At 37.9% G+C, this 19,598-nt stretch overlaps 1 protein-coding gene across 2 annotated transcripts in view; it reads left to right on the forward strand.

Annotated features, from left to right (window-relative positions):
- LOC122796581 (glutamate decarboxylase 1-like) overlaps nt 1-19,598 on the forward strand; it is a 1,347,171-nt gene that overhangs the window by 944,868 nt on the left and 382,705 nt on the right. For both annotated transcript variants that reach the window (XM_044065171.1, XM_044065170.1), the window contains exon 7: nt 9,859-9,938. In XM_044065171.1, coding sequence (XP_043921106.1) covers nt 9,859-9,938 — 80 coding nt within the window. The remainder of the gene's footprint in view (nt 1-9,858; nt 9,939-19,598) is intronic.

Here is a 19,598-nt window from a genome sequence, read left to right on the forward strand (position 1 = left end):
TATATGGGGGTTGAAAAAATTGTTCCAATGTCCTAAACATCTGCTTCTAATTTACAGAATGAAATGCCTTCTGAATAAGTAAATTAACAGTTGCCAACCCATAATTAATTAACATTTGTATAATCAATTACCATTATTACTCTTTTCATTTATCCTCTTCTTGCCTATGAAAAATGAATTTTGTACGGTCTCTTTCTATTAGACATTTTGTAATCTGTATTTTCATTAAATTGACATAATCAGAGAAAATAAAATTGGATCTTTATATTTTTCATACATCTTTTTAACATAGATTTCCTTGAAAATTAATAATATTTTACTTTTCTACTTTAATAAAGACTTTTAAAACAGTTGAATACATTTTTGGAAGTACTCGTAAATATCAGCAATTATCCCATCTGTACCCAAGGTAAAATGTCATTTTAATTTACTACTTTGTTCATTTATTCATTTTCTGAAGGAGATGATACTACATTAATGTGTGTCAGTTACATTTGAAGGATATTAATATCTTTGGTTGAAACAACTAGGATAAACCTACATTCATCAGCAAATTTGGCCATAGATCCTTGATCGCAATGTTTAGATCAGATAAATAAATGCCAAAAAGAAGGAGGCATAGTACAGAACCCTGGGTAATGTCACTACTCACCTTTTCTGTAACTGAGAAGATATAAGTGACCTTGACAACACACGTTCCATTCTGTCTGTAACAATCCCATCACGTGGTATAATGTCAAATATCTTTGCCAGGTCCAAGTAGGCAGCATGACTAGTGTATCCACTTTCCATTGCCTGCATGAACTTTTCATATAAGCTCAAAAGATTCATCAGACATGACCTGCCCTTAACAAATGCAAATTGATCTGTATCAAGCCTGATCAAATTTTTAATGTACTGGTTTATGAGGTCAGTGATGATGCATTCTATGGCTTTACTGGCAAGATTAGAATGCTAATAGGCCTGTATTTATCGAGGTCAGTGGTGGGGTCACTCAGGAATGAATCTTATGATAAGGCTTAGCTTGAATAACATAAGGACGGGATTGGAAAGACCCTGCTTTACACTGTTAAGACAACGTGGTATATTATTGAGACCCATTGAAGAGGTATTTTTGTATTTGAAGAGTGCTTTAAGATATGATTCTTTGAGATGGTAAGGGAAAAGTGGCTTAGATATGTTTGGTGTGAGGATTATACTTTCAGGGGAGAAATTAGCAGCAGACTTATTTGTGAGTATGTCTGCATTGTCTTTAAGACTGGAGTACTTCAAACAGGAACTCACATTTCATGGTATCAAAAGCTATTCTATGTTAAATAAAACTACCCCTGCTTTCTTATATTCTGTTTGATAGATTTCTAAAAAGCTGGCTAGGTTACACCAGTTGTCTATCCTCTGCCTTTTTAGAAAACCCATTTTGTTTTAGCCTTAGTGGTTTGGGCAAGAATTCATCTAATCTGTTCACTATAATTTTTGCTACTTCCTTTTTTCCCCTTTTAAAAATTCCACAGGAAGTCCATCCAGGCCTGATGCCTTACCTCTTTCACTATTTTATATAGCTATCTGTACTTCTTGTAGACTATTAGAATTATTTAGGTCGCAGTTTAAATCTTTGGATCTGGTGGTTCTGATGCTGTTGGTTTTACTGATGTGCAAAACGTCGTTCTGAGCTGGAAGTGAGGATGTTGTGTATGCCAGGCATAGATCCCTTCTCAGCAGGGTGTGGAGTTTCTTGTTTATGCTCCTAGCATTAATAAGTAACACCTATTGGTTTCTTTGGATTTATTTGCGGTGTCAATAGGTTTGTCAATATGGCATTGCCTAAAACTGCTTTAAAGGGGTAGATAAAGTTTTAGCCAATTTTGGAAGCATAGGGAGACAGGGTCAGACCATCATATCTTTTTTTACAGTTCACATACTGTTTTCTGTGTTTCTTTTTGTGCCCATGCAATGGCTTCCCCTTGTAACTACTGGAAATCACTTCTTGTTGTGAATTCTATCTCTGCTTACATTATTAAGATATGTAACTTCTTAGTGAGAAGGGGTCTGGCATTATCCTTTCTTATGATTAAATCTTGTATTTCTTTTATACTACCTTATTTATCCTGTGTTTTGTTTGATATCATCCATGTATGTCTTCCTTTTTCTGCCATTAAACAAGTTCTTAATGATACTTAATCCCTTCCCACCACAGAGTGCCTGTGCTTTCTTTTTCAGTTTCATTGTCCACCATCATTGAAGGTGTCTCCTCCCTTAACTTATTTTGTTGTTCCTTTCTTTTTCACTTATACCAAGCACATTTCCATGTACCTAATCTATTCTGTCCTTGGTCTATAGCTAGTGTTAAGAGCACAGGGGCATGATCTGAAATGTATCTGTCCAAAATATCCTTCAGTATCACTTTCATCTTACCTCTAAAGACTATAAGGATGTAAGCCAGTCTACTAACCTGAGTGCCTTCTTTCTGTGAATAAGTGAAGAATATCTTCTCTCCCTTCATATCTCTTCATATGTTTGTCAAATTGGGTCTATATCACTTTATCAAATGGCAGATGATCAAACCGCCATTCGTTCCAGCCCTGTTTATCGAAGCCGCTAATCATCTGAGTTTTCAACAAACGTTTTCCTAGGTCAAACCAGTGGTTGGCCACCATGTGGAATTTGCCCTTTTTCTCACTGTAGTGAGATTTCGGAGTTGGTATATTTAGTTGGGGGGGTGTGGGCGGCACAGCCCCCCACATTGTGGGGTATGGGGGGCAAAGCCCACCCCACCTGGGTAGGTGTTAAAGTTTATTATTTTGTTCACGGTCACTAGGGTGGCCTATCGTTGGTTTGCCCTAGGAAATATTTTGCTGAAAATTCCATTTGGTGATTAGCGGTTTCATTGAATAGGGATTCAACAAATGGCGGTTTGATAATCTGCCATTCGACAAAGTGATATAGATCCTGTCAAATTATGTTTACTTATCTTTTCTTTTAACTGTTCCTGTTTTTTGGAGTTGTGTTCTTTTTCTGCTATGTAGCCTTTCCAGTTCAGGACTCAAGGTGACATTGAGATCTCCCCTCGCTACTTGTGTATCTTGCTGTCCTCTAGTTCATTCCAGTTATTGAAAAATTCATTAAAAAATATTGGATTGTCTGTATTTCGATATATATATATATATATATATATATATATATGGATTCACTTTCAATTCAAAACCTCGCATAGCGGAGGTTTTGAATTAGCGCTTCTGGTGTTTCGCTGTGGTTATGGATTCAGGTAAGTGTTGATGTGTTAAGGGTTTTGGGAAGGGGCTCTGGTGTGTGTTAGTGTGTTTTGTTGCTGTGATGTGTGTGTGCGAGGAGAATGTAGCTTGTGTGATGGTGTTTTGTGTGTTTTTGCATGTAGTGCAACCTCGGAGTTAGAATATTTAAGTAGGGAGATTGTGTGTGTGTGTGTGTGTGTGTGTGTGTGTGTGTGTGTGTGTGTGTGTGTGTGTGTGTGCGCGTGTGGGGAGGAAGGTGTGTGTTTCTGGACAGCAGAAGCACTAATTCAAAATCTCTAGTATGCGAGATTTTCAATTTCACGCTTCTGAGTTTTCATTCTTTTTAGGTTTTGACTTTATAGCCTCGACATACTGAATTTCGACATTTTAGTATTTCGAGGCCATAAAGTGAATCCATATATATGGCTATAAAGCGAATCCATATATCTGTCTATATATATATATATATATATATATATATATATATGTGTGTGTGTGTGTGTGTGTGTGTAGAAAGAGATAGATATATGTTCCCAATCACAATTTTGTTATTCTAGATTAAACCCTATAATCAAACTCCCCACTATACTTATTTACATGACTCAGCTGTAACGTTTAAACTCTTGTGGAACGTAATTACCACTCATTTTTCCTTCCTCCAGCCTTATGATCTGTTACCATATATGTAAATTCCTGTGTTGTAACTTATGTTAACTCCTATCTCCAACATTGTCTTTTGTAGTAGTGCTATTTGAACTTTTTGAGCATTTTACCTCGTAGAATGTCTATATATGTTTGATAGGGTGGGAGCACCCTTCCACTTTCAGGAAATTAAATTAAAATGATGTTACTTCCTGTTCTTCTTATCTCCTTTATCTGACCTATACCTTGGTTTTGAACCCCTCACCCATCAGCTTTTGGTGAACTGACCCCTTGGACTGGAGTAAAACTGGCTTTGCCATTCTCTCTGCATGTGTCCAGTATGGGTCAGTTCAATTGACTTAATTTACAATGGCAGCTATGAGCAAGTTCATTTCATCTCCCTTACCCACAAGCTAATAGTTTCATTTGTTAAGATTCTGTTTTGTAACATAGAGGCCAAGTATTATGTAGCTTATGCTCACTCTAGTTATCAGAAACATGTGAGTTCAAGTTTTTAATATTATATTATATTCTGTATACTGTTTTTGACCGTCTGTTCCAACAGAACTTGAGAAAGTGAAAAAGCATGTTTGATACACTGTGCATCATAGTTATCTATATATAGCTATACACTACACATTCACAAAGGAGGTAACTCCTCTGAAATCTCCAATTTCGGACCTATTGGTATCCTCTCACCTATATCTAAAGTCTTGGTGAAATGTGTACATTAACAAGTTATGCAATATCTCATACAAGAAAAATTGCTCACTCCTACACAACATGGTTTTTGACCCAGACATAGTACCACTACAGCTCTACTATCCTTCCTTAACACTATTTCTTTAGCCAGAGATGATGATAAACTTATCTCGTCTATTCCTTGACCTCTCAAAGGCGTTCAACATGGTTTCTCATTCTCTGCTTCTGAACAAACTGTCTGACCTCAGCTTCTCCCTGGATACAGTTGCATGGTTCCCCAGCTATCTCACTGACATACTTCAATCAGTTCTATCTAGCCCCATTCCAGTAATAATGGGTGTCCCCTAAGGATCCTTTCTTGGACCACTACTTTTTAATATCATCACCAACTTACTCTATTCTTCTTGCCCACAGTTTTCCGTAGTCCAATACACTGATGACTCTACAGTCATCACCATTGCCAACTCTCCCTCTGAACTCCTATCGGCTACACAGTCATCCTTTAACTCAGTTGAGACATGGCTCTCTAATAATCAGCTCATCTTCAACGTGAAAAAAAATCTGTTGCTGTTTCTCCCCAAAACAGTTAATCACATCAAATCTTCCTTCTCATAATGTCCCTTAACAATACCCCTATTAAAGTCGAAACCAGCACAAAATTCCTTTATGTTACCATCGATGATCAGCTAAAACTCGACCTTCACATAAGTAATTATATCAGAAGAACCCATCAGAAACTATGACTTCGGTATAGAAATAAAAAATTTCTCACCGCTGAAGCTGGGATCACTTTTATGCATGCCTATCTTCTACCTTGCCTAACATATTGCTCCCAAATATTCACAAATCTTAACTCCATTCTACTTGCTAGGCTTGAATCAACCTTTCACATGATAGCTAGATTTGCAGCCCACCAAATCTATAAATCAAACTACTGTCTCTCCCTAAAACAGTTAAACTGGCTCAAACTACCTCACCAGCTTCTTCTCTCCCAGCTCCAAATTATACACACCATTCTATACCAGCCAGCCTACTGTCCAGCTCTAGGCTCCCTCATCTCCCACTGTCCACCTACATGGTATCTCAGGAGCTTGACCCAAGATCTATTATTTATCTATAAACCCAAGTCTAAATCTGGGTGTGCCATATACAGCTACCACCCATCTGTAGCTTGGAACAAATTCTCACTTGAAATTAGATCCCTTACACATCCTAAATAATTTAAATCAGCCACAAAAGAGTACTTTAAAAGGCACTAGACCTGCCAGTGTTCCCAGCCTCCCTGAATACATCTATCATACAAACTAACCATCTTTCTCTTCTCTCTTTACCTGTCCCTCTCATAATCATCCTCTGTCCTTTTTAATCTATCCTCCTTTTTTTTACTGCTTCACTTTCTTTCCCTTTCCTTTATCTGTAAATTCTTTCTACGATACTGGTACAGTTCATGCATTAGATAACAAATAGTCTAAATTATCAAACTACCTATGCTGTCTTGAAACTTCTTATACATTTATATTTTTAATTGTAACACAGTACTGCTGTCATTTCCTTTTGACCTCTGTCTTTTAAGTATTGTATACTACAGCATGTGTTCTTCAACTACATTGGAATTGTATAATTGTTTGTATTATTTGGAGCTTTTCTCCCCAGGCCTCTGCTGAAAAAGGGCTTTAGCTCAGTCAGACACTTCTGGTCAGCAGATGTAAAATAAATAAATAATAACTACATTTGTCTACTGAACCAACCTTTATACAAATGTTTAATGCTGAAATAGTTCAATGTTCATTCTGTTTATATTTCACATAGTCTCTGAATCAACGGTACCAGCATTCTTGCTTCAGTGTGTAATTACTAAACTTTTTGCCCTATGAATGTATTCATTTTACTTTGCTGAAACCACTTTCCCACGTATTGTTAGCTTTCCCTGCTAGTTATCATTTTGTGTATGTACGGAGGGCTTACATGCACAGATAACACCTTAACACTCAGCCAGCAATGCGTGCCCTACACAACAGGAGTCATACCTCTCAAATGTCCAGATTTTTGCAGAATGTCCAGATTTTCCCTTGAATTTTTGATCTGTTCTTCATAAAATTTGTGATTTTCTGGCATATTACTGAGGATTGAAGTCTCTAAATAATGACAGGCATTTGAGTTTCAGACTTCTTACACTTGAGGAAATGTATGCTAATACAAATACTGTAATTCTAGCAACTTTCTAAGTTTATAAGAGCAATATTTATAAATTGTCCCTACTTTTGGGCCCTTGTCCCACCATTGTTTTTGGCTTTGTCCAGATTTCTTGAGTTTAGAGTTTGACAGGTATGACAGGAATCCACAGGTGTTTCAAAGCTGTACCTTCACATAGGACTGGCACTTTGCACCTCCAGTGTAGTTCGACCACTTTCTACTGCTACACAACATGCACGTACCAGGAGTGCATTTGATATTGATAAACTGTGCCAGTGCTACACATCAGAAAAATAATAATGAACCTTACGTTATGAACAGTAACAGTGTTATATCACTCTTAATTACTGATTGCATGATATTTGCTGACAGTCCCCCTTTAAAATTACAGTAAGTATATCTGTTATGATTCACATATCCTTTAACTCAAATACAGCAAAGCCTGTACAGTGATATACGTTAACTTCTTTCACATTATAAAGGTAAACATAATAGTTGAATTCCCTAAACCATGTGCAAACATCCCTTACAGCTTCACTTCTTTTATTGTTACATGCACAGACTGTCACATCTCTGGCATAATTATATCTGCTTTGCTCTACGTGTTTATTAAACTGAAACTTGACAGGGGTTAAGAAATAAAATAAATACCCCACTATACATATTAACAATCAATATTTGCATAGATATTTATGTTTTCTATATTTTTATACTTTTTATAAGGCCAGTTACAGGAGATATATATCTACCCTGGGAAACCAGAGAACTGCATGTTGAAATTAAAATTAAACACTCATTAGATCTTGTTTTAGTTTGTTCAAAACATACCCAGATTATACTCTCTTTATTTGTGTAGCTTCACATTTGCAATATGTTCCCTTAAAACATTTTTACCTTTGGCACCTCTAGCAATTGAGAGGTGCCAAAGGTATTAATGAGCTCATCTACTTGAATGCAGGCACCTAGGGATGTATTCTTCATTGTTTTATCTTTTCTTATTAGACAGGTGATTTACTTATGTTGTTGTGGTAGCAGTTTGGTTTTTAATGTTGTGCTATGCTTAAGAATTTTGAATGTTGGAAACATCTAGCAATTCTAAATGCAACAGATAGGAACCCACAGCTTTTATATGTTTTCTTTACATAGAGACTTAAATTAAGCAAGCATACACAAAACACTAAATGTTCACTCAGTCACTTTATCATGTAATGCTGGCAATCAATTGATCTGATTTTTTTTTTTTTGCTTCTGAGTCTCATAGAACTATATTTAATGGTTTTGGAGTTGTATATGTGTATATTTTACCATGACTATGCACATATCTACTGTTAGAACTAGGTGACTAGCAGATAAGTAGTTTTTTATATATAATTAAGCCATACTAGAAATTATAGTTTGTCTAATTTGCTGTCAGAGTTTCTATAGCTGATTGGACAGCTTTTTGTGATGTCATAATTGGAATCAGTTTCTGATTTGTGGCTTGGATTTTAAATAGTAAGTGTTAACTTGTGTATTTTTAAAATCTGATGAAGCTGTGAGGACAATGCGAAAGGGCTTACTAAGTTATAATAAAAGCTTTTTGGTTTATTTTACTTAGCTGTGTTTATCGTCACCCAGTTTTTATTCTGTTTTCCCTCTCTAACCATGTTTACTACGAAGTCTGGTACTTCTTGAACTTTTATGCTTTCTGAAATGCCAGTGATTGACATGTTGTGTCTTTGACGTCTGTCGAATGATAGGCCTCCATGTCATACACTATCACTGAAAGACACTCAAATACCAGTATCATCCTTTCTTCAGAATTAGCTTCCTAAATCAAACAAGTAACTTGTTTTCCATTTGCTGTGATATTTCTGCCATTTTACCTCTGATTTCTGCTGCTCAGTTCCTGTCAGAGCTATGTTTATTTTGCTGATTTACTGTGCTGGTGGGGAGAGAGAACAAACTAATCTGCCATTTTCTCTCAGGCTAAGCCACACCCTGCAAAAAGTCTTATTTTAAAGTATGTTTTTATCTTCTGCTACCTGTTAGTCATCAGTCCTCTCACAATCAGTCGGTCCATTTGTTCCCCTGTGTGGTGAAAGGTAGTCATAAGAAGCCATCATCTGGACAGCTGTCAGGATTTTTTCCTTTATTTAATCCTAGCCCCTGTTCCAGCAGCTAGCATGCATGCGAAGGGATACAAGGGTCTGCAGTACCTTTCACTGTGGCTGTGCACTAGGGTTGCTACCTTTTCAAATGCCCAAACTGGGACATTTTTGCTACAAACATCAGATTTTGCAGGCTACAACATACCCACGACCAGTACAAAGGACCGAACTTCAAAATTTTGCCTAAATAATGGCTTATTCTGTTTCTGATAACATTTAGGTGTTTCAGATACAAAATAACTGTTTTATGCAACTATTAAAGAAAATATAGGAAACATTTTGTTCTAAAATTTCAGGACATTTGCCATTTTTTTTTAATTTTTTTTGTAAGACACAACTGCCCAAAGAGGGACTGTCCCTCGCAAAGTGGGACAGGTGGTAACCCTACTGTGCACATTCCTGCACATTTGCCATGAAAGCTACCATGTAGATGTGCTTTGCAAGTCCAAACACATGTCACTGGGTATCTGTTTCATGACATGCATCTTTCTGTGCAGGAAGTGTCTGTATTGTAGGGAGATGGACCACCTCAGTTCCCCCCAAGATGGTTGTGCTGTCATCAACCACTCATTCCCAAACTCTTCAGTCTATTTTTCCATATTCCAAGCAGCCAATTCATCTGTACTTGTCTGGGTCATTGTCAGGGCTTGATTAGTGTAATGCCACTATGCTTTAAGCCTCAAACTCAACAGAGCAGTAAAAGAGAAATGCATGTCTCCAAGGTGTACATTTTTAAATTTTTCAAGTTGTGATCTATACAGAGACTGTTTCATTCTGTCTGACAGAAGTTAATGGGCAGGACATAAGAAAGAAATAAATCAGTGTACACTATTTATGACTTGCTTAAGATTCTAGGTAAAAGAATACATTCTTAGCTCTGAGCTGTGAAGGTAGCTGACATTTTTTTCCTCTCTTCTCTTAAGAGCCATTATTCAATAACAAAAGCAGCAGGAGTTCTTGGTATTGGAACTGAAAACACAGTTTTGGTGAAAAGTGATGAGAGGTAAGTTTCTGTACATTTTGCTTACATTTTTTTATGACAAAGGCATTACATTGCATTGAATGAGACAATGTAGATGCCTTGTTTTCCATTGTTATTTTTAGTTAAATAAGCTGCATGTTATACTCTCATGCATTTATTGTAAACCATGTACTTCTCACTGACTGACCTTTTTCCTAAACAGAATGGAAATTGATTCTGATAGTGCAGTTGTGTTCAGCTTTGTGCTGCTGCCAGTTTTTAAACCATGTATTGTGGCATGACATTTGTTTCTTGAGTGCCACTTCCGTGACATGTGCTTTGCTAACTTCTGCAGAAAAATGTTATCTTTCATATTAGAAGTGTTTCTTGCAATTATTGCTGCAGTCTGAGAATTCATATTGCCAACAAAATAGTGACTTCCAGTTATACTAATTAAGCAGGGGTGCATAGGTGAATACCCTAGCGGGGGGGGGGGGGGGGGGTCCTGCCACTGCGAAAAAAAAAAGAAAGAAATGTAATCTCTGGAGTATTTGTTTAGTGTGTGTGTGTGTGTGTGTGTGTGTGTGTGTGTGTGTGTGTGCGTGTGTGTGTGTGTGTGCGTGTGTGTGTGTGTGTGTGTGTGTGTGTGTGTGTGTGTGTGTGTGTGTGTGTGTGTATGCAGCAAGCAAATGTGATGAGTGCTTGCAAATTTGCAAATGGGCATATGCAAAATAGTTTTTATTTTTTAATCAGTTTTTAAGGGATAATTTTTTTTTCATATGCACATCATGGCTGTCAAAAATCATTTTTAGTGAAACAGTGATACATTTTCTCAAGCTACTTCACGAGGATCTTAACATTTTTCCTGGGGTTGTTCTAAAGTCCTTGGGTGATTCAGTGGTATTTAGAATTCTGATATGTTGCTAGTATGTTCATTTTTCCAGAGAGCAAAATGGAAACTGGAAAATAAAACTAACTGCTACCTAACTTGTCTCTGTATAATGCATTTAAGAAGAAAATTTGTTTACTTTATTGTAGTAGCATTTGTTTGCTTTCAGTCCTCTCTCAACCAATACAACCATATGTTCCCCATCACAGAGGTGAGAGACAGGTAGGAAAGACCATAATTTAGTCAGCCATCCTGGTGGTTCAGCTTTTTCTATTTTTTGTGCCCGTCCTTCTGCACACACTTGGCAAAGCATCACTGGAGGTCATGCAATGGGATGACTGCAAAGGTCATTGCATGACTTCCACAAATAATGCTCCCTTCAGGCAGCCCTGCCTCACCCCTAGGAAGCACAACTGGTAGTTTCTCCAGTCTCCAGCAATGAAATCACACGTACTGCATATTCCCTTAAGTACACATACCAACCTCTACCCCCTTTGAGAGATGAGTGGGCCATATTCCTTAATTCTTCCCCCTCCTGCTTGACTCCTCCAGTGCAGAGGCTGCTAACTGAACGCCAGTCATCTGAGTCACAGTCTACATCATGGAGCCAGGCTGTTATCATGGCATTTTGAACCAAGTCAGGAAATCAGTATCTGACTACAAATGTTCTTTCAGTGTTTTGTAGTGTGATTTATGCCTTATGATAATTATGTGTAATGAATCTGTGTTACTACATTAAGTAAGCCTGTTTTCTGGTAAAAAAATGCTACTAACCTTTAATGTCATAAGGCTACTGTTATCTTTTTACTCATGTCTCTCCAATAACAGCTGTTTTTCCCCACCCTGCACTGAAATACTCTTATAGTAAATTCCCAGTGGTCTCACCATTGGAGCATGACAGTACTTCTTCAACAAGGAAGTAAGGTTGTAGGCTTCTATTTGCAAGCTTTTGTGCAGAATAAATTTAATCCACAACCAGCAGAGCAAGGAAAATGAAGCTGGAGCATTTTAGAATGGGAGTGAGCAGGGCAGGGTCATGGGACTGGCTGATGGGCTGCATCCTCACAAAATGCAAACTTATAGAGAATATTTATAATATATTTTTACTTAAAATGGTCAATATTACCATTTCTGGGGGTCCAGAACTTATTTTGGTTAAAATGCAGTAAAGGTTAATCTCTTTTACTGGTTATCCACTACCTATCCCCAAGAAACTATAGTTCTTGGTGATTCTAACTCCGACTGGCACCCCTGCTCCTCCGACCTCCACCCCCCCCTCACTCATATAAACTTATCTGGGTTTAAACAGATGATAACCTCTCCCACTAGGATAAACAAACCAACCAACAAGGAAAGTATTCTAGACTGGATCCTAGTTAATAACCAACCCCAACTGTACACAGCTGGTACTCTCCCTGATGACCTCAGTGACCATTGTCTAACCTATATCATAAAACATAAGGCAGGAAGCCCTCACCAGCCCAAATATAAAACATTTAGAAACAGGAAAAACTTTGATGCTGCTATATTCCAAAATGAATTAAAAGCAGTTGACTGGTCAAAACTAAAAAAATCTAACATTAGAGGAGGCCATAGATCACTTTAACACTAAATTCCTAAGTATCCTTGATTCCCATGCTCCAGCAAGTACAATAAAAACTAGATCAAATACAGCACCATGGCTCACAAAAGATACCAAAGCTATAATCAAAACTAGAAACAGAGCCTGGGCCAGCTAGAGAACAACCAAAGCCCCACTTGACCATCTAAAATATCATCAACTCAGGAATGATACAAAAAAATATATTTTACTGGATAAAAAAAGCTTCCACCAAAATCTCCTACAAAAACACCACAACAACCCTCAAAAGTTCTGGTCAGGCTTAAATCAAATACTTTGTCCAGGTCAGTCCACGACCCCAACCCCGGCTAACTACACCCATAGCTCCCCAGAGACAATAGCTAGTGCCTTTAATAACTTTTTCACTGAAACAATCCAATCCCTAGCAAATCAGCTAACCCCCTCTAACTTAAACCACATGCCTAATCTACCTAATAATCACCCGGAATTTGGCTTCCAACCAATATCCACTAGTTTTATCAAAACACATCTAAAAAAACTAAAACCTACCACCCTCGCTGCTGATCTCCTCCCTGCAGAGTACCTGCAAATAGCTGCAGATGCCATTGCATATCCTATATCTATCCTCATCAACAGAACCTTATCCGAAAATGCTATCCCCTCCCTCTGGAAAATATCTCCCGTCATCCCACTCCATAAAGGTGGTAGCTCCTCAGACATAACCAACTATAGACCCATTGCCATTCTTTCCCCACTAGCCAAAATAATGGAGAAATGTGTACACAAGCAACTAATGCAATACCTTTCACAGAATAACTTACTATTCGACTCCCAGCATGGTTTCAGGCCGTACCACAGCACTACCTCAGCCCTCCTTTCCTTTACTACTGCCATAAACCAAAACAGGAATGACAATAGGCTAACCTCTGCCCTCTTTCTTGACCTATCAAAAGCCTTTGACATGGTCAACCATGAACTTTTCATTCTTTCACTAAAATCTATTTCCCTCAATAAGCCTGCTATCCAGTGGTTCCAGTCCTACCTGACTGGTAGACAGCAGGTGGTACTATGGCAGGGCAAACTCTCCAGCCAATTACCTCTCACACTTGGTGTCCCTCAAGGGTCCATACTAGGTCCACTACTCTTCTCTATTTTTATCAACAACCTCCACACTGCTATCCCTAAAGCCGCCTGCATCCAATACGCAGATGATTCCACTCTCATCTGCTCAGCCACCTTCCCATCTGACTTGCAAATCTTAACCCAAAATATATTTAACACTAACGAGAACTGGCTCACCAATCAACGCCTACTTCTGAACCCCAATAAAACTAAACTTCTACTCTTGTCTCCCACTAGTAGATCCACCACACTTTCATTCTCTGTCACATCTAACAATGGTACCACTATTTCCTCAGATAATCACACCAAATTGCTAGGGGTTATCATAGACAATAATCTCAAATTTGACCTACAGGTCAACAAAACCATACAGACCATCAATAAGAAGCTTGGATCACGGTATAGAAACAAAACATTTTTAACACCACTTGCTAGGACTGCAATCGCCCGATCACACCTACTCTCTACTCTCTTATATGCCTTGCCTGTACTCTCAAACCTCAACAAATCCAAACTAGGTAAGCTGTACCAAAGCTACAATCATATTGCCAGATTCGCCACTGGCTCCGCCTATAGAACGCACCACTGCCAGAACCTTAAACAACTAGAGTGGCTAGAACTGCCCAGCTTAATTCAATTCAATCAACTCTTAATAACGCACAAAATTTTGTACCACCCTGAGGATACCCCCTCACTTAAAAATATTATTAAGCCATATAGCAATCTAAGATCCCTACGGTCAGCCGATAAATTACTGGTCCAAACCCACAAAGCTAATAACTCTGCTGGTGAATCTCTGTTTGCCAACTTCATTGGCAAACCCTGGAATTCGTTGCCAAACTATATAACCATACAATCCTCCAAAAGTCTCTTAAAAAAAAACCTCAAACATTATCTCAAAGTGAATTAGCTATGCCCATGTACCAACTCTGATTAAGTTATAAACTAAAAGCATATTCTGCAATTATCATAACTTATGACTACATCACCAAGCTCTGCTTCCAATCTGATGTCTCTTACTTTTAATTGTTTGTCCATGACAATTGTGAGTCCCTACTAGGGAACACTACTAACCCATTGTATATAATCGCTTTGTATTTATAATTGTTTGCTAACTTCTGTGTAATCTATGTAAGTTTATCTTTGTGGAGCTTTTCTCCCCGGGCCTCCGCTGAAAATGGACATGTATCCAGTCGGACTATCCCGGTAAACAAATGTAAAATAAAATAAATAAATAAATAAAATAAAAGAAAAGTTATCTTGCTCAGTTGAACAGATTTCTAAACAGCACAGTATTTAAGTGTCAGCCCCAAAGTCCTCCTGCTGCACTGAGTGGGGGCTGCTTGGGCTGTTTGAGGAAGCACTCAGTGTGCTCAAGTAAATGCATTTTTGAGCAGCTGTCAGAGGAAAAAGTGTGGCTTACAAAGGTTAAAAGCTATATATAACTGACTTAGCTAATTCCTTTAACTAAGACCTGTACATAGCTTGTTGCAAATAAGAATACTAATTTGAAAAACTATTGATTTCAGTTGCTGTAGAAGTGAACACCTGAAAAAAACACCCCTTCAATGATTTGATTTGGAATGACATATTTTGAAATTAGCAACAATGTAAGGCTGTGAGTATGAAGTGAAAATTTATGGCTACAACCCCCCCCCCCCCCCCCCCTTTACAGGCTGTATCTGGTGCCTGGGGTCACCTGAATGGAACTGAAAGAATATAAGCAGTTTGAGGTGAATTCAATTAGATATGAGCATGGGGAAAATTCCTTATTGATTATATATCAATGTTCTCCACTTTGCTGTGTAATTGCTTGGTGTCTTGCTTTCTTTTTTGTCAGTAATATCACTGCCAGATAGCTGCATTTTTCCTTTATACATACATTTGTGCTTTTGTGTGTGTGTGTGTGTGTGTGTGTGTGTGTGTGTGTGTGTGTGTGTGTGTGTGTGTGTGTGTGTGTGTGTGTGTGTGTGTGTGTGTGTGTGTGCGTGTGTGCGTGTGTGTGTGTGTGCGTGAATTTGTGTGAGGGGGATGCGGTTAGCTGCACTGTATTCTCTCTGACAGAAGCAAACTGAAATACATTACTTTGGACTTTATTCATTTGTTCATTCACTCATTTGGTCATAATACAAATGACGTGCAATGTGGCTATAACTAGTAGGCATGTGTCTGTGTGGGGGGGTACAGTAGATTGTATTCTATGCATGTGGTAGCACAAAGTACATTATTGTGGATTTTTTTTATTTTATTTCTTTATTTGCTCACAATCAGCCATCTAATGTGTACACAGTTAATAAAGAGACTGAAATTGATGGGTGTATCTGTATATACATGGGGGGATTATACTGTACAGATCTGAAAGTGCCAAATGCTGTGTGTGTGTGTGTGTGTGTGTGTGTGTGTGTGTGTGTTCACATACTTGCATGGGTGTTTGTAATTTGTCGCTGTGATGTCTCATATCAATCAGCTGAAAGACATTATTATTGCCATTATTTATTTATTTATTCATTCAGTCATTCATATGACAACAGTCAGACATCTGGTGTGTATACAGTCAGTAACCTGGCTGCAACTGGTTGGCATGAAAGCAATATGTGGATGAAACTGACTTATTGCTGCTATCATTTGGTCACTGTTAAACAGCTGTAGACCTGTCTTCACAAAAGTAGGGTGTATTTAAATATAACAAGTTAAAATACACTACTGTGAACACTATCATTTGGTAATTAATGTCTGTTTAATTTTGCTTGTAATTAGATGCATTAAAATTATTATGAAATATCAGTAGTTGCTAGAACTTACACTCAAGAATTCTGGATATAATTCACAGAATTTAACTCATGCTGGACTCCATGGTATTATTGTGGAACCTATGCAACCACCTCATATGTGTGAAATGAATATCATCTGTTTCCCACACTTGCTCTGATATACACTGAGCAAAGAATGATGAGTGTATGAATGCTATCTAACGTATCTAGTAGTATGTTATCGGTTATTTTGTCTAGCACCATCTTACCGACTGTCTATGTAATATTGTAACCATGGTCAATGCTTGCATTAGGTATGAGATAATCTTTGAAAAGATTAACAGATTCTCTATTGGGGATGACCCAGTCTGTGATTCATTATTTGAAAAGGAGCTGTATCATTCCTAAATGTTTTTCTCAAATCGTCTATGTTAATTATCAAATGTCTGTTGATTTTTCCTGATACAAATAGCTTTGGCTAAGCTCATTGCAGTTGTGCTATGCCTCCTGAGAACTAAGTAGTTCTCACAGCAGTTTGTATGCTGTGGTTCATTTTTCACCTATACCAATCTCAGTCATGCTCTAGCAATAGACCCATAATCTTTTTCTTCTTCTTTCGGCTTTTCCCGGTTAGTGGTCGCCACAGCAGATCATCTGACTGCTCATGATTGGCAGAGGAGTTTTACAGTGTTGAGTTGCCAGCCCGGCACCCAACCTTCCACAGAAGGCACACACATGCACGCACTCATGCCTAGGGCCAATTTAGAGTGTCCAATTCACCTACAGCATGTCTTTGAGATGTGGGAGGAAACCAGAACACCCGGAGGAAACCCATGCGATTACAGGGAGGACATGCAGACTCCGCACAGAAGGCACCCCAGCCAAGGATCAAACCATTAATATTTAGTATTATTCAAATAAGCATTTAGGCTCTCAAACATTTAAGTTTTTAAGGAGAAGCCTGTCCTGAACAAGGTTAAGATGGGAAAAGAAGAAGTCAATTGCTGTCTCAAGATTGTTTTCAGAAAATATGGGACTCTAATAAATAGACTTTAGCTTCAAAAGAAAATCACTTTTCCATCCTTTCTAAAACAGATCTACTTTTTATGAACAATGAGTTACATTTAGGTCACCTAAATGATGAAAATGACATGATAGGGCAAAAGTCACTTAATGCATTCAAAAGAATGGCAGTGCTGCTATAGCAGTGAAGTGCATTAATAAGGATGGAAGCTATTGTGGATAGCAGCTCCCTTCGTCCCCTTTGTTTTTGGTGCATTTCTTATCCCAGGGAGTGGACATTTATATTTTTGCTTTTCTTAGTATAGTTCTTTCAGGGCTCAGGCTCCCTGTCTCTGCTGGCAGGAAAGCTTTGAAGGACCTATCACCCAAACGTGTCTTTTTGTCAGCTAAGCTCAAGCGGCCTGACACTTTGGGTGCATGGAAGGTGCCTTAAAGCTTTGGAAGCTGGCCAGCTGTTATATCCTTGGCAGGATATAACCCATATTGCTAAGGCTACTGCAACAGTGATCAATATGATTAACATCTGTAGACAAGATGTTTATGAGTTATGAAAATACATTTAAAGAACAAGTTTTCATGTTATAAGGAATCACATCTAGTATTTATGTTGCAGCAAATGTCACATCTAGCTTTTTCAGATGAGAAAAAAACATCTTACTAAAGCTAAGACCCTTATTTAAGCTTACAAATGAGCACATTTCTAATCAGGATAAGTGTTAACGAGAGGGGACCACTGTATGCTGAGCAAATGAAAATCTGCACTGCCAGATGTGTAAGCTTGTCACAAATGCATGACTATGTGAAAGAATAGCAGGCCAGCAACCTAAAAGATGTGAGGAGTCCTTTTTAAATTCATCCATTAACCAAGTATCCTGATGACCGTAGCATGTGAAGTTTCCTGGTCAAGAAATTAAAAAAAAAATGAAGCTATCCATCTTGATTTTTAATAACAAAAATGATGCATACTGATGCCAATAATTAATTTACCTATAAACATTTTAATAATGCTGACATTTTTTAACAATGCAGCTATTAGACTGATCCATGTTTTCAATAATCATAGAGCCAGCTAGGGCAGCCGAAGTGTGAAACATGGCTCCAGAACAGCAGGTAAAGCATGACACGACTCCAAAACAGCAGGATGAAAACTGTAAAAATGACTGAACCAAGCATTATACCATGCCAGTCTGGAAGACTAACATTAAGTAACAGAGGTAGCTGTACAAGAGCCTAGCATCATAATTCCCTGAAAGATCATTTTTTAATATTAAAAGTGTTACTCAGACTTGCCCTGAAATGTCTTTATTGAAGAATTCTCTGTACAATATGTCTTGGTTTAATTTATCCAGGTCTTTTGGGTTTCTAATACCATGACTGGAATGGACCCCATTGCTAAGTCAAAGCATGATTAAAGTTCATGAAATTTGTATTGTTTCAGTCTTTCATGTTAGTCAAAAGTGCTCTTTGCCTCACTCTCAGAGTGCCCAGAATTGGCTCCTCCTGCAATTCATGCAGAGTTCCATGTATCATTAGCACATCTAAATAAGACTCTAAATGATTTTTTTATGAGGCCCATTGCTCCTACTACTATCAGAAGAACTGGCTGAGTATCCTTCTTCCACATTGCTCTCATTTCTACCTGCAAATCCTGGTATTTTATGACTTTGTGTCTGTGTAAGACACTGTAATCACTCAGTGTATCAATTACAATGATCAGTGCCACGTTTGTCTTCTTTTCATGGACTACTATATCTGGTTTTCTCACTTCTCTTTTTTGAACTATTAGTAATGGCTAATCCCATGTGATATAAACTTTGCTATTGTCTATAATGTTTTCTAGCTCATGTTTCCAAAGCGTAGCTGTTTCAGTGTTGTAATGTTTGTACAATCCCTAATGCAACAGCTTTGCCACATTATTATGCCTTTCAGTATACAGGTCCTATGCTATTAGTGTATCACAACCAGCAACAAGATGTGTAACTGTTTCCAGTTCTGTTTTAGAAAACCTGCACTTGTCTGTTTCTTCTACATATTCAATAGACTTTGTAAACCACTGTCCTGGGCCACTAATATTAACTTTCATCTTTTGATTTAAATTCACCTCTCCTTAACCATTCCTGCATCAGATCCTGATTGGCACAGGATTGTTCCAGGAGTATGCTGTACTTGCAACTGTATTTACGCCTTTTCTATATTTCTTGTCTTCTCATCTGACCCTTCTCCTTATATTCTTTCTTTTGTTTTTGTTTTTTTTTTTGGCACATTAATTTGCTACCTGATTTTTATCTACTACTGGTTTGGTTTCCATTCCTGTTTGACACTGATATAATTATGCT

The sequence above is a fragment of the Protopterus annectens genome, chromosome 3.part0, assembly GCF_019279795.1.
Source record: "Protopterus annectens isolate FY-2018-M chromosome 3.part0, PAN1.0, whole genome shotgun sequence".
Classification (NCBI taxonomy): domain Eukaryota; kingdom Metazoa; phylum Chordata; order Ceratodontiformes; family Protopteridae; genus Protopterus; species Protopterus annectens.